Raw genomic sequence first — 15,088 nt, 5'->3', positions numbered from 1 at the left:
GCCCATGGCCAGTGTATTTTAGAGACGGCCTGACCGCTCCGGGGAAGACACGCACTGACAGAACCCCTTGGGAAACAGCCGTGATAGTCCTCACTGTCGTAAGGGATTCCTCTGGGGACAACCTGCCCTGGGCACCACACGAGGGAGCAGACCGGCTTCTCTTCCTCTGCCCCCACACCATTCACTCATGAAGGCAGCTCAGGTGTTCTCATGCCCTGCCTGCCTGCCTGCCTGCCTGGCTCATCCGTGAGCTGTGACCACCTCCAGGACAGGACTCCACCTTCTGCTCTCTGTGTACCGTGAATCTGCACACAGTGGGCTTTCAGAACCTTAGGAGACTTGAGCCATTCCCACTCGAGCCAGAACCCTCCCCAGGAAGGAAAACAGCTGTGGAGTCCTTTTGGCCCCAGCACTGGTTCCGAAACCCTGGCGGCTCCTAGAGCCTCTACGGTGTGAAGAGGGAGGTCCCTTTTGACAGAGCTTTCCGGCCGTCAGATCTAAGCTGCTGTTTCACTGTCAGCTGTGTCTCTTCCGTTGCAGTGTTGCAGGTGGGCCACGCTGCTCCAAAGGAGCTCACAAGCTGAGTTTCAAGGGAGGTATTGAGAGGACAGGGATGGCTACAACGTGCTGCAAACTGAGTGAGGGTCCCCACAATCCTCAGCAAAGGTGTGTGGTGTGCAAGTGGGGAGTAGAGGGCCCCCAAGTTCCAAAGGAAGGGAGGTACTCGGGAGCTAAAGCCCTTGGCTGCTGTGGTAGCAGCTGCAGATGGCAGCTCGTCCACAGTGCACTTCGAATGAGGTCATATGAGCGGGACTCTGGAAATGGCTCCGAAATCCAGAGAAAGGGGTCAGGGTATGTGGGAATCCGGCGGGGGTGGGGGGTGGATGAAGGAAGGTGTCCTTCCTCTCTCCAGTGCAATTTGGTTTGGTGAGTCTCAAAGCTACCAGATGGCACTTCCCAAGTCAGGCCCCCGCAGGAATCAGGGTGGGCTGCATGCCTCGGCCCCTGCCACAGGGACAAGCCACACCAGTGGCCTCCCTGAGCTCCAATGGCCGGATCTGGGGGTTCTGTCTGGGTGCACACCTGCTTGTTCTGGCCAAGTTCCCCGCTTCTCTGAGCACCAGCTTCAACCTCTCGAATGAGGACATCGATTGCTACCTTGGCACGTTACTCTCTTCATCCTGTGAAGACTCATTAGGCTTATCCTACAATTACTAGCTGGCCCGAGGAGATATCTCCTGAATCCAGATTAAGCTGGAGTCTCCCAGGCTCATCTGGCATGTCTTCCCTGAAGTCTGCCAAAACCCACACCCTTGCGTTTCCAGGGACTCCCCTTAGCCAGCTGGGCAGAAAACCCAGCATGTTTCAAACAAGCTGACAGACAAGCGGGAGAGGACTCACGGGCAGACGGCTTCCCTCAGGTCTCGGGTGGAGCTCTGGGACCACAGCAGCAACAGGCCATCCCAGTCCCTGGGCTCAGCAGCGCCCTCATTCTCACGCCGGCGGCTCTGCCCTGAGGGGAGCAGGAAGGTCACCAACTGCCGCAGGCGGACCTCACGCCCCTCCCACTTATGGAGCCTGACCTCCCCCGGCCCCACCCCTTCCCCTACCCCAGCAGGACGAGAGCTCCTCTTCCCCTGGCTTCTAACGTGAGGCCCGGCCCTGGGCCCCGATTGGGCACTGCCCCAGTCCGGAGCCAATCACAGTGGCCAAGGAGGTGGAAGGCACCGATTGGCCAGGGCCAGGTCATGTGACCATACTCCCCAGGAAACTCAAATATTACCAAGATTCCCTAAGAAACCAATGAACAAAATTATCCAGTAAAGGCAAACCGTACTTTTTAATGAGGCCAAAGTCACAGAAAAAAAAAAAAAAAAGCTTCACAATGAAGTGCTCAAGGAAGCTACAAAATAAACTTTCAAAAAAGTTTAGTAGTTTTTTTAATAGGGTGACGGAGAGCTATACCTATCCCATATATGTGAATTTAGGTTTAAACTAGATTTCCCTTGGCTATTTTATAAGACAAAAAAACCCACATCACCCCCTTTTACTCCCCCCCACACCCAAAAAGTGTTTTAATCTATTGAATTTTTGTGTCCTCAGTTGTGTCTGATTCACGGCAACTCACGATCTCTACACAGCCAGGCTCTTCCGTCCATGGAATTCAGGGCAATTTTTTCTGTCACAGTAAATGCCCACCCTGGGTGATCCAAACGGAAGGGCTCAGAGGCTCCTGAGAGACTAACTCCTTTCAGCTGAGCACAGAGCTGGCTCCTCACTGGGATGCCTGTGGCCTGGGGCTCCCAGAGGGGAGAGCAGCACTCGCCCCACCGTGTGGTCACTGCTGGAAGTGCAGGCTGCTCCTCACTCCCCCTTGACAGTGTCCCTGAGGGCAGAACAGTGTGAAGTTAATCAAGGTGGAAACGCAAACTCCAATGCAAGCAAACTTCCCTCAAGGTCTCCAATACCACTCAGGAACAGGGTATTGGAAACTGCAGGGGATGACATGAATGAAGATGGAGACTTGACACCTTACACCGAGTTCACTTCCAGTTATCCCTAGACAAACACTCCATGAAAACTTGTCACAAATCTAGAGGAACAATGAGCCGAAACCGGACACGTGCTTTGAGTCTTCACACACAAAACTAAAAGGCAGTCCACAAAAAAAACCAGGAGAATACAGTGGACTTTGCAAAATCAAAGATATCTACTGTGGGAAAGACCTCAGTACAAAAGCAAAAGACAGGTCATACATCGCGAGACGAATGAGTGGAAACACAAAGCTTATCAAGGATGTGTCTCCAAACAGACAAAGAACACCAACACAACAAGCCTGTGAAAACTAGGGAAAGGTCTGAAGGGACACCAGACTGAGGAAGACACACACAGAGTATCCCGGATGATGTCCAGCACTGAGGGCCTGAAGAATCAACAGTCTAGTTGTACCTCCTCAGGCCTGTGTGACCCTGGGTGAGGCCTCTGTTTCCCGGTGGCTCTGAGAGATGGACAGGGAGGAAGGGGAAGAGAAATCACTTGCATTTCTAATACTCACAGCAAAGTCTTCCAATGAGAAGGGAATTATCACCCCCACTGACAATGCCATTCACTGAAGTGATCCCCACGGGTCCATCTAACCCAGAAGGGAAGGAAGGACCTGTTCTCACAAAACGGCGAGAGATGGAAGAAGGAAGATCAAGCCCACACCAATCCCTGGAAAGAGAAGCTGTGCTCAGGGCTTGAAAGAATTCCTATTTGGAAAATGATATCCCAGCCCCACAAGGCAATCCACAGCTTCGATGCTATTCCTCCCAAAATGCCAATGCATTTTCGCACCCAACCAAGAATTGCAAAAGGGGTACGGAAACAGAAAAGAGCCTAAATTGTCAATACAATCCGACGAAAAAGCCCCGATACGGACATCCAAGGTTGTGTGAAAGGAAATTAGACGACCAAACTAGGATCCTCAGGAGAGTATCGGAGAAGGCAATGGCGACCCACTCCAGTACTCTTGCCTGGAAAATGCCCTGGACGGAGGAGCCTGGTAGGCTGCAGGCCATGGGGTCGCGCAGAGTCAGACACGACTGAAGTGACTTAGCCGCAGCAGCAGCAGCAGGAGCCGGACAGTATGCTATTGGGAATACAACAACACACACAGATCCAGATCGATGGAATAAAGTTGAGGGTCCAGACACAGACCCCAGCATCCATGCTCAACTCATCTCTGACACAGAAGGGGAGAATATCCAAATGGGAACAAGAAAGCCTCTTCAATACATGTCCATGGGAAAACCAGACAGCTACATCTGAAGAACGCTATTGGTTTTGATCTCAGACCACCTCAATATCGGGGAAAACCTCGCCCTAAAGGCTGATGTCATGAGATAGCTAGAAAGAAGCGTAGGTCAAAGGCTCCTTAACATCAGAGTCTCCTTGCCATTTGCTGGGCGGAGGTAGAAATGGGTCTCTTCAAGTAAGGGAAAGAGGTACACGAAGTACACCAATGGGTTTCCATCCAATGGAACCTCTTCACAACAGAGAAGCTAAGCAAGCATTCACAAATGCAAAAGAGAGGAAACGGAACACGAGAGACTCCTTGCAAGTGGTGTATCTGAGAAGGGGTTCATATGGAAAGAGACGAAGAATGCACAGCACTCAGATTCCAAGAAACACCACCACCACCCTTGACCCTTCCCCCATGACCAACTCCGACCTAAAGCCTTTCTCTCCCTCTAACCTATCCCTAAAACATAACCCTCATCTAATCATATACATGTGCATTCCTAGCATCCATCCGTCCACACACGAGAGAGAAAGAGGAAGACACAGACTGAATTGAGAAAGGAAAAGAGAGGGACACAGCCAGAGAGAGACACGGAACCAAAGAGAGGAAAGGAGTCGATGGTCCAGACTTTTCATCAATCTGTCTCGAAGGTAGAAGCAATGACAGCGCCCATCCACCCCAGAAGGGGGAAAAGGACGGAAGGTTTGGAGAGGAAAAGACAAGAACGCAGGGAGCCATTAGAAGCTCAGCCACCCGCAGAAGCCGAGCTGGGACACTTGAACAGAATCTCAATGGAAACAGAGGACCAGAAAGTTGGCCACTCTTTTCTATAAGAGAGGGAGACCTTCGAGTCTTCCTTTCGGTCCTCCAACTTGGATGCGGGGTCTCAAAACAGTCAGGAGGGGGAGTGCCTTTTCCTGGGTACCACGGCACATCCAGGCCTCGTTCTGCCCCATTCTGTGCTGTGTCAGCCCAGGAAGGAATCTTTCTTTCTGAAGTCTCAGCGCACACGCTCCACGTGATATCGGCCCCAGGTGGAAAGGCATGGAGCTGCTCGTAGGCCGACAGACCTAGGAAGCAGATGGGAGAATGACCGCCACTCTGCAGATGGAGAGACTGGGGAAACCCTGAGGGGCATATGCTTGTCCAGGGCCACACCACTTATGAGAAGAAGGAGCCTGGTCTGAGAGCAGCGGGGCCCTCGGAGCTCAGGCCCTGGCTGCACCCAGGCCTCCCCAGGGCTGTCGGCTGGGCTGGGTGGGTGTCACTGTGCCTGCACATGGCTTAAGGGTGGTGGTCGAGCAGTCAGAAACCCAGGGATTCCCTTGGGAAGTTTTGGGGAAGGGACCTCAGCACGAACCCCAGGAAATGATGTCACCTGCCGGCAACAGAACCCAACAGAACCCGCAACCCGGGTATCCAGGCCTCGAGAGCGGAGAGGAGCCCCCAGCCAGATCACTTGCTGCCGAGATGTTCTGCTGTTTGCCCCTGCCCAGAGGCCGGGGCCTCAGGAGAGCTCACAGGCAGTGTGCGTGGGCACCCTGTCGACGTTGGCTCAGGGCACCCCCGAGACGCCTCTGGCCCTTTGCCCGGAGAAACAGAAAGGTAACACGGGGAGCCCCAGGCCGGGCCAGGCCACCTCTCCCATGCCACCCGGAAACACCGGGTCCTTTGCCTGTGTGTGTGGATGCGGGTTTCTCGGGGTGTGTCTCCCTCAAGGAAGCCCAGGTGGATGTGGGGTCAGAAGCCTGCGGACAAGTTGTGTCCACACCCCAGGGGAGAGCATGCTGGGCGGGATGGGGAGAGTGCGGGCAGGGCCGGCCGCCCAGGCTGACCTCACACCCTCAGGTGGGTCTCTTTCCTCCCGGGTGGGGATCTGAGCAGACACACGTCTCTGACCCTTCTGGGCAGAGAAGTTCGAGCAGGCCGAAGCAGCGGCTCCACTGGCCAGGCCCAGCTCGGAAAACTCCCAGCATGGCTGGCTGACGGTCACTGTCGTTGCAGAGCTTCCCACGTGATGAGGCCGAGGACGGGGACACCCCATCCAGCTCCCGGAGGGAGGGGTCGGAGCACCACCCCCCCGCCCGTGAGGCCCAGTGCAGGCTCCAGGTGAGCGTGCCCACGGAGGCATCAGCCCCACCGGGGGCGAAGCGGAGGCGGGGAAGGCCTGCTGCCGAGACACCGCCCAGGATACACCCGGCGGCCCAGTCTGAGGCTGCCACGGAGCTCAGCACACCCGGCTCCGACCCAGAGTCCCGAGAACCCCGGCCTCTGAGGCAGCAGGAGGACCTGGAGCCCAGCACGCCAGAGCACAGAGGTGAGGACGCTGGGGCTGGTGTACGGGAGTGTGTGCGGAGGGGGTGCTGAGCTACACAGGGACGAGTCCCCGAAAGCTGCTGCTGGGCCTGCAGCAAGCGCTGGCCTCACACCCCCCGCCCCCCATCTTGCACACTTCAGTCCCAAAAGACATCCGACCCTGGGTATTCTTTGGGAATCTCTTGGAAGCTTTCTGTCCCGGGATACGCACATGCCAAGGCTGGCCTGCGGGCAAACGATGCTTCTCCCACAGCTCTAGCACTGGCCTCCAACTGGAACCAGGCTCCACTTCCCAGACCTGTCCCTACAGAGGTGGTGGCTCCAGGTGCAGGACCCAGGGATCCACCGAGGGCAGATGGAGAACCGAGACTTGCCCTCGCAGAGACACCAGGCCAGCTGGGTACTGGCCAGCACACCGGGCAGATCGGATCTCCGTGCCTGCAGGACCCCCAGCCCCAGGCACTGATGTCCCACCCCCTCAGCCAGAACCTCCACCTCCACGTGCACCTCTACCTGCTCGGCCTTTGGCAGGAGAACCCGAGGCAGAGGAGGAGTCACCGCCTCGGCAGGGAGAGCCTGCCCTGGCTCCCGCGCAACACCCAGACGCCCACGATGACTCACCCACCCCTGCAGGGAGAACGAGCCCCCGCTCTGGACAGAGACCCAGAGCCCTTGCCGGAAACACCACGTCCAGGGGAGCGGTCGGCTCTGCAGCCTCCATCCCTGTCTGCTCACCGTGGACGCCGTCAACTCGGTCTGCCCCCAGGGGACATGGAGTTCCTTTCCCCCGAACTGCTTTGCATTTGGTTTGTTTCCACCTTTCTGGTGATGTTTTCTTTTTTGCGTGGTTTCCTGTATTTTTGTTGGTTAAGTTGGGATTAGTAAACTTTTTCATCATTGTTGCAATTTGGGAACACTGTTGTGTAACTCTGGTGATACTGTGTTACCATCACCACTTTGTAGTTTCAGACCCGTTCCATCTTTATGCCCCACCCCCCAACAAAGCCTGGATTCAAGGCAAGCACGCCCTGTTCATCCCTCCGCCCGATCCTGAACACAGTTTCATCTTTTCCTTCTGCATTCCTTCCTATATTCTTGGTGTCCCCAATCAATGACTCTCAGTGAAATGACTGAAGGAGTTTTTTTCGGACGCTCCACCTACTGTAAGACTCCACTGGAGAGTTCTCATGTTTATGTCCTTTGAACTAGCCTTTGATAGCTGAAAGGACGTTGTACGTCCTTTCAAGATACCATGTGCCAAACGAAGCCCTTTTGGCAAATGCCATCATTATCTCCAGGCAGGCATTGCTGTTTGAAGGGTGCCATCTCAGCCAGAAGGCAGAGGCTGAGCTCCTCTTGTTGCACCAGCTCCCAAAAGAAGCCAAGAAAGGGAGCTGGAACAACAAACCACCCCAACGCCCAGGAAAGCGTTCTTCATGACAGAAGGCTAGAAAATGACCCAACATCCTTGTGGCCCAGAACCCCTCTAGAAATTCACTGTTCCATAAAAAAGAGAAACAGATGGGAAGTTCCAAGGAGAGGCAATGCCCATGGCCAGTGTATTTTAGAGACGGCCTGACCGCTCCGGGGAAGACACGCACTGACAGAACCCCTTGGGAAACAGCCGTGATAGTCCTCACTGTCGTAAGGGATTCCTCTGGGGACAACCTGCCCTGGGCACCACACGAGGGAGCAGACCGGCTTCTCTTCCTCTGCCCCCACACCATTCACTCATGAAGGCAGCTCAGGTGTTCTCATGCCCTGCCTGCCTGCCTGCCTGGCTCATCCGTGAGCTGTGACCACCTCCAGGACAGGACTCCACCTTCTGCTCTCTGTGTACCGTGAATCTGCACACAGTGGGCTTTCAGAACCTTAGGAGACTTGAGCCATTCCCACTCGAGCCAGAACCCTCCCCAGGAAGGAAAACAGCTGTGGAGTCCTTTTGGCCCCAGCACTGGTTCCGAAACCCTGGCGGCTCCTAGAGCCTCTACGGTGTGAAGAGGGAGGTCCCTTTTGACAGAGCTTTCCGGCCGTCAGATCTAAGCTGCTGTTTCACTGTCAGCTGTGTCTCTTCCGTTGCAGTGTTGCAGGTGGGCCACGCTGCTCCAAAGGAGCTCACAAGCTGAGTTTCAAGGGAGGTATTGAGAGGACAGGGATGGCTACAACGTGCTGCAAACTGAGTGAGGGTCCCCACAATCCTCAGCAAAGGTGTGTGGTGTGCAAGTGGGGAGTAGAGGGCCCCCAAGTTCCAAAGGAAGGGAGGTACTCGGGAGCTAAAGCCCTTGGCTGCTGTGGTAGCAGCTGCAGATGGCAGCTCGTCCACAGTGCACTTCGAATGAGGTCATATGAGCGGGACTCTGGAAATGGCTCCGAAATCCAGAGAAAGGGGTCAGGGTATGTGGGAATCCGGCGGGGGTGGGGGGTGGATGAAGGAAGGTGTCCTTCCTCTCTCCAGTGCAATTTGGTTTGGTGAGTCTCAAAGCTACCAGATGGCACTTCCCAAGTCAGGCCCCCGCAGGAATCAGGGTGGGCTGCATGCCTCGGCCCCTGCCACAGGGACAAGCCACACCAGTGGCCTCCCTGAGCTCCAATGGCCGGATCTGGGGGTTCTGTCTGGGTGCACACCTGCTTGTTCTGGCCAAGTTCCCCGCTTCTCTGAGCACCAGCTTCAACCTCTCGAATGAGGACATCGATTGCTACCTTGGCACGTTACTCTCTTCATCCTGTGAAGACTCATTAGGCTTATCCTACAATTACTAGCTGGCCCGAGGAGATATCTCCTGAATCCAGATTAAGCTGGAGTCTCCCAGGCTCATCTGGCATGTCTTCCCTGAAGTCTGCCAAAACCCACACCCTTGCGTTTCCAGGGACTCCCCTTAGCCAGCTGGGCAGAAAACCCAGCATGTTTCAAACAAGCTGACAGACAAGCGGGAGAGGACTCACGGGCAGACGGCTTCCCTCAGGTCTCGGGTGGAGCTCTGGGACCACAGCAGCAACAGGCCATCCCAGTCCCTGGGCTCAGCAGCGCCCTCATTCTCACGCCGGCGGCTCTGCCCTGAGGGGAGCAGGAAGGTCACCAACTGCCGCAGGCGGACCTCACGCCCCTCCCACTTATGGAGCCTGACCTCCCCCGGCCCCACCCCTTCCCCTACCCCAGCAGGACGAGAGCTCCTCTTCCCCTGGCTTCTAACGTGAGGCCCGGCCCTGGGCCCCGATTGGGCACTGCCCCAGTCCGGAGCCAATCACAGTGGCCAAGGAGGTGGAAGGCACCGATTGGCCAGGGCCAGGTCATGTGACCATACTCCCCAGGAAACTCAAATATTACCAAGATTCCCTAAGAAACCAATGAACAAAATTATCCAGTAAAGGCAAACCGTACTTTTTAATGAGGCCAAAGTCACAGAAAAAAAAAAAAAAAAAGCTTCACAATGAAGTGCTCAAGGAAGCTACAAAATAAACTTTCAAAAAAGTTTAGTAGTTTTTTTAATAGGGTGACGGAGAGCTATACCTATCCCATATATGTGAATTTAGGTTTAAACTAGATTTCCCTTGGCTATTTTATAAGACAAAAAAACCCACATCACCCCCTTTTACTCCCCCCCACACCCAAAAAGTGTTTTAATCTATTGAATTTTTGTGTCCTCAGTTGTGTCTGATTCACGGCAACTCACGATCTCTACACAGCCAGGCTCTTCCGTCCATGGAATTCAGGGCAATTTTTTCTGTCACAGTAAATGCCCACCCTGGGTGATCCAAACGGAAGGGCTCAGAGGCTCCTGAGAGACTAACTCCTTTCAGCTGAGCACAGAGCTGGCTCCTCACTGGGATGCCTGTGGCCTGGGGCTCCCAGAGGGGAGAGCAGCACTCGCCCCACCGTGTGGTCACTGCTGGAAGTGCAGGCTGCTCCTCACTCCCCCTTGACAGTGTCCCTGAGGGCAGAACAGTGTGAAGTTAATCAAGGTGGAAACGCAAACTCCAATGCAAGCAAACTTCCCTCAAGGTCTCCAATACCACTCAGGAACAGGGTATTGGAAACTGCAGGGGATGACATGAATGAAGATGGAGACTTGACACCTTACACCGAGTTCACTTCCAGTTATCCCTAGACAAACACTCCATGAAAACTTGTCACAAATCTAGAGGAACAATGAGCCGAAACCGGACACGTGCTTTGAGTCTTCACACACAAAACTAAAAGGCAGTCCACAAAAAAAACCAGGAGAATACAGTGGACTTTGCAAAATCAAAGATATCTACTGTGGGAAAGACCTCAGTACAAAAGCAAAAGACAGGTCATACATCGCGAGACGAATGAGTGGAAACACAAAGCTTATCAAGGATGTGTCTCCAAACAGACAAAGAACACCAACACAACAAGCCTGTGAAAACTAGGGAAAGGTCTGAAGGGACACCAGACTGAGGAAGACACACACAGAGTATCCCGGATGATGTCCAGCACTGAGGGCCTGAAGAATCAACAGTCTAGTTGTACCTCCTCAGGCCTGTGTGACCCTGGGTGAGGCCTCTGTTTCCCGGTGGCTCTGAGAGATGGACAGGGAGGAAGGGGAAGAGAAATCACTTGCATTTCTAATACTCACAGCAAAGTCTTCCAATGAGAAGGGAATTATCACCCCCACTGACAATGCCATTCACTGAAGTGATCCCCACGGGTCCATCTAACCCAGAAGGGAAGGAAGGACCTGTTCTCACAAAACGGCGAGAGATGGAAGAAGGAAGATCAAGCCCACACCAATCCCTGGAAAGAGAAGCTGTGCTCAGGGCTTGAAAGAATTCCTATTTGGAAAATGATATCCCAGCCCCACAAGGCAATCCACAGCTTCGATGCTATTCCTCCCAAAATGCCAATGCATTTTCGCACCCAACCAAGAATTGCAAAAGGGGTACGGAAACAGAAAAGAGCCTAAATTGTCAATACAATCCGACGAAAAAGCCCCGATACGGACATCCAAGGTTGTGTGAAAGGAAATTAGACGACCAAACTAGGATCCTCAGGAGAGTATCGGAGAAGGCAATGGCGACCCACTCCAGTACTCTTGCCTGGAAAATGCCCTGGACGGAGGAGCCTGGTAGGCTGCAGGCCATGGGGTCGCGCAGAGTCAGACACGACTGAAGTGACTTAGCCGCAGCAGCAGCAGCAGGAGCCGGACAGTATGCTATTGGGAATACAACAACACACACAGATCCAGATCGATGGAATAAAGTTGAGGGTCCAGACACAGACCCCAGCATCCATGCTCAACTCATCTCTGACACAGAAGGGGAGAATATCCAAATGGGAACAAGAAAGCCTCTTCAATACATGTCCATGGGAAAACCAGACAGCTACATCTGAAGAACGCTATTGGTTTTGATCTCAGACCACCTCAATATCGGGGAAAACCTCGCCCTAAAGGCTGATGTCATGAGATAGCTAGAAAGAAGCGTAGGTCAAAGGCTCCTTAACATCAGAGTCTCCTTGCCATTTGCTGGGCGGAGGTAGAAATGGGTCTCTTCAAGTAAGGGAAAGAGGTACACGAAGTACACCAATGGGTTTCCATCCAATGGAACCTCTTCACAACAGAGAAGCTAAGCAAGCATTCACAAATGCAAAAGAGAGGAAACGGAACACGAGAGACTCCTTGCAAGTGGTGTATCTGAGAAGGGGTTCATATGGAAAGAGACGAAGAATGCACAGCACTCAGATTCCAAGAAACACCACCACCACCCTTGACCCTTCCCCCATGACCAACTCCGACCTAAAGCCTTTCTCTCCCTCTAACCTATCCCTAAAACATAACCCTCATCTAATCATATACATGTGCATTCCTAGCATCCATCCGTCCACACACGAGAGAGAAAGAGGAAGACACAGACTGAATTGAGAAAGGAAAAGAGAGGGACACAGCCAGAGAGAGACACGGAACCAAAGAGAGGAAAGGAGTCGATGGTCCAGACTTTTCATCAATCTGTCTCGAAGGTAGAAGCAATGACAGCGCCCATCCACCCCAGAAGGGGGAAAAGGACGGAAGGTTTGGAGAGGAAAAGACAAGAACGCAGGGAGCCATTAGAAGCTCAGCCACCCGCAGAAGCCGAGCTGGGACACTTGAACAGAATCTCAATGGAAACAGAGGACCAGAAAGTTGGCCACTCTTTTCTATAAGAGAGGGAGACCTTCGAGTCTTCCTTTCGGTCCTCCAACTTGGATGCGGGGTCTCAAAACAGTCAGGAGGGGGAGTGCCTTTTCCTGGGTACCACGGCACATCCAGGCCTCGTTCTGCCCCATTCTGTGCTGTGTCAGCCCAGGAAGGAATCTTTCTTTCTGAAGTCTCAGCGCACACGCTCCACGTGATATCGGCCCCAGGTGGAAAGGCATGGAGCTGCTCGTAGGCCGACAGACCTAGGAAGCAGATGGGAGAATGACCGCCACTCTGCAGATGGAGAGACTGGGGAAACCCTGAGGGGCATATGCTTGTCCAGGGCCACACCACTTATGAGAAGAAGGAGCCTGGTCTGAGAGCAGCGGGGCCCTCGGAGCTCAGGCCCTGGCTGCACCCAGGCCTCCCCAGGGCTGTCGGCTGGGCTGGGTGGGTGTCACTGTGCCTGCACATGGCTTAAGGGTGGTGGTCGAGCAGTCAGAAACCCAGGGATTCCCTTGGGAAGTTTTGGGGAAGGGACCTCAGCACGAACCCCAGGAAATGATGTCACCTGCCGGCAACAGAACCCAACAGAACCCGCAACCCGGGTATCCAGGCCTCGAGAGCGGAGAGGAGCCCCCAGCCAGATCACTTGCTGCCGAGATGTTCTGCTGTTTGCCCCTGCCCAGAGGCCGGGGCCTCAGGAGAGCTCACAGGCAGTGTGCGTGGGCACCCTGTCGACGTTGGCTCAGGGCACCCCCGAGACGCCTCTGGCCCTTTGCCCGGAGAAACAGAAAGGTAACACGGGGAGCCCCAGGCCGGGCCAGGCCACCTCTCCCATGCCACCCGGAAACACCGCGTCCTTTGCCTGTGTGTGTGGATGCGGGTTTCTCGGGGTGTGTCTCCCTCAAGGAAGCCCAGGTGGATGTGGGGTCAGAAGCCTGCGGACAAGTTGTGTCCACACCCCAGGGGAGAGCATGCTGGGCGGGATGGGGAGAGTGCGGGCAGGGCCGGCCGCCCAGGCTGACCTCACACCCTCAGGTGGGTCTCTTTCCTCCCGGGTGGGGATCTGAGCAGACACACGTCTCTGACCCTTCTGGGCAGAGAAGTTCGAGCAGGCCGAAGCAGCGGCTCCACTGGCCAGGCCCAGCTCGGAAAACTCCCAGCATGGCTGGCTGACGGTCACTGTCGTTGCAGAGCTTCCCACGTGATGAGGCCGAGGACGGGGACACCCCATCCAGCTCCCGGAGGGAGGGGTCGGAGCACCACCCCCCCGCCCGTGAGGCCCAGTGCAGGCTCCAGGTGAGCGTGCCCACGGAGGCATCAGCCCCACCGGGGGCGAAGCGGAGGCGGGGAAGGCCTGCTGCCGAGACACCGCCCAGGATACACCCGGCGGCCCAGTCTGAGGCTGCCACGGAGCTCAGCACACCCGGCTCCGACCCAGAGTCCCGAGAACCCCGGCCTCTGAGGCAGCAGGAGGACCTGGAGCCCAGCACGCCAGAGCACAGAGGTGAGGACGCTGGGGCTGGTGTACGGGAGTGTGTGCGGAGGGGGTGCTGAGCTACACAGGGACGAGTCCCCGAAAGCTGCTGCTGGGCCTGCAGCAAGCGCTGGCCTCACACCCCCCGCCCCCCATCTTGCACACTTCAGTCCCAAAAGACATCCGACCCTGGGTATTCTTTGGGAATCTCTTGGAAGCTTTCTGTCCCGGGATACGCACATGCCAAGGCTGGCCTGCGGGCAAACGATGCTTCTCCCACAGCTCTAGCACTGGCCTCCAACTGGAACCAGGCTCCACTTCCCAGACCTGTCCCTACAGAGGTGGTGGCTCCAGGTGCAGGACCCAGGGATCCACCGAGGGCAGATGGAGAACCGAGACTTGCCCTCGCAGAGACACCAGGCCAGCTGGGTACTGGCCAGCACACCGGGCAGATCGGATCTCCGTGCCTGCAGGACCCCCAGCCCCAGGCACTGATGTCCCACCCCCTCAGCCAGAACCTCCACCTCCACGTGCACCTCTACCTGCTCGGCCTTTGGCAGGAGAACCCGAGGCAGAGGAGGAGTCACCGCCTCGGCAGGGAGAGCCTGCCCTGGCTCCCGCGCAACACCCAGACGCCCACGATGACTCACCCACCCCTGCAGGGAGAACGAGCCCCCGCTCTGGACAGAGACCCAGAGCCCTTGCCGGAAACACCACGTCCAGGGGAGCGGTCGGCTCTGCAGCCTCCATCCCTGTCTGCTCACCGTGGACGCCGTCAACTCGGTCTGCCCCCAGGGGACATGGAGTTCCTTTCCCCCGAACTGCTTTGCATTTGGTTTGTTTCCACCTTTCTGGTGATGTTTTCTTTTTTGCGTGGTTTCCTGTATTTTTGTTGGTTAAGTTGGGATTAGTAAACTTTTTCATCATTGTTGCAATTTGGGAACACTGTTGTGTAACTCTGGTGATACTGTGTTACCATCACCACTTTGTAGTTTCAGACCCGTTCCATCTTTATGCCCCACCCCCCAACAAAGCCTGGATTCAAGGCAAGCACGCCCTGTTCATCCCTCCGCCCGATCCTGAACACAGTTTCATCTTTTCCTTCTGCATTCCTTCCTATATTCTTGGTGTCCCCAATCAATGACTCTCAGTGAAATGACTGAAGGAGTTTTTTTCGGACGCTCCACCTACTGTAAGACTCCACTGGAGAGTTCTCATGTTTATGTCCTTTGAACTAGCCTTTGATAGCTGAAAGGACGTTGTACGTCCTTTCAAGATACCATGTGCCAAACGAAGCCCTTTTGGCAAATGCCATCATTATCTCCAGGCAGGCATTGCTGTTTGAAGGGTGCCATCTCAGCCAGAAGGCAGAGG

At 55.1% G+C, this 15,088-nt stretch overlaps 2 protein-coding genes and 1 long non-coding RNA gene across 3 annotated transcripts in view; 2 read left to right on the top strand and 1 right to left on the bottom strand.

Moving 5' to 3' along the window:
- The window catches only part of LOC145517350 (uncharacterized), a 123,830-nt gene extending 114,664 nt beyond the window's left edge, over positions 1 to 9,166 (bottom strand). Inside the window, exons 1-3 of the long non-coding RNA XR_014061987.1 lie at positions 9,044 to 9,166; positions 2,129 to 2,386; positions 1,402 to 1,513 (exon numbers count right to left, since the gene is read on the bottom strand). This is a non-coding gene — a long non-coding RNA (uncharacterized LOC145517350). The remainder of the gene's footprint in view (positions 1 to 1,401; positions 1,514 to 2,128; positions 2,387 to 9,043) is intronic.
- Positions 5,197 to 7,006, top strand: LOC145517259 (uncharacterized). The gene is made up of 3 exons (XM_081519533.1): positions 5,197 to 5,389; positions 5,789 to 6,101; positions 6,354 to 7,006. Exons 1-3 carry the CDS (start codon positions 5,255 to 5,257, stop codon positions 6,980 to 6,982), a joined length of 1,077 nt encoding a protein of 358 aa, XP_081375659.1. The 5' UTR covers positions 5,197 to 5,254; the 3' UTR covers positions 6,983 to 7,006.
- Positions 9,167 to 12,839: 3,673 nt separating the features above from the next.
- On the top strand, positions 12,840 to 14,646 carry LOC145517198 (uncharacterized). The gene is made up of 3 exons (XM_081519465.1): positions 12,840 to 13,032; positions 13,432 to 13,744; positions 13,997 to 14,646. The coding sequence occupies exons 1-3, from the start codon at positions 12,898 to 12,900 to the stop codon at positions 14,623 to 14,625; spliced, it is 1,077 nt and encodes a 358-aa protein (XP_081375591.1). The 5' UTR covers positions 12,840 to 12,897; the 3' UTR covers positions 14,626 to 14,646.
- The last annotated feature ends 442 nt before the right edge of the window (positions 14,647 to 15,088 follow it).

The sequence above is a fragment of the Giraffa tippelskirchi genome, chromosome 8 (genome assembly GCF_054371585.1).
Source record: "Giraffa tippelskirchi isolate mGirTip1 chromosome 8, T2T-mGirTip1v1.2.pri, whole genome shotgun sequence".
Taxonomy (NCBI): domain Eukaryota; kingdom Metazoa; phylum Chordata; class Mammalia; order Artiodactyla; family Giraffidae; genus Giraffa; species Giraffa tippelskirchi.
The sequence above is the reverse complement of the archived record's forward strand: the minus strand, read 5'-3'. Positions and strand labels throughout refer to the sequence as shown.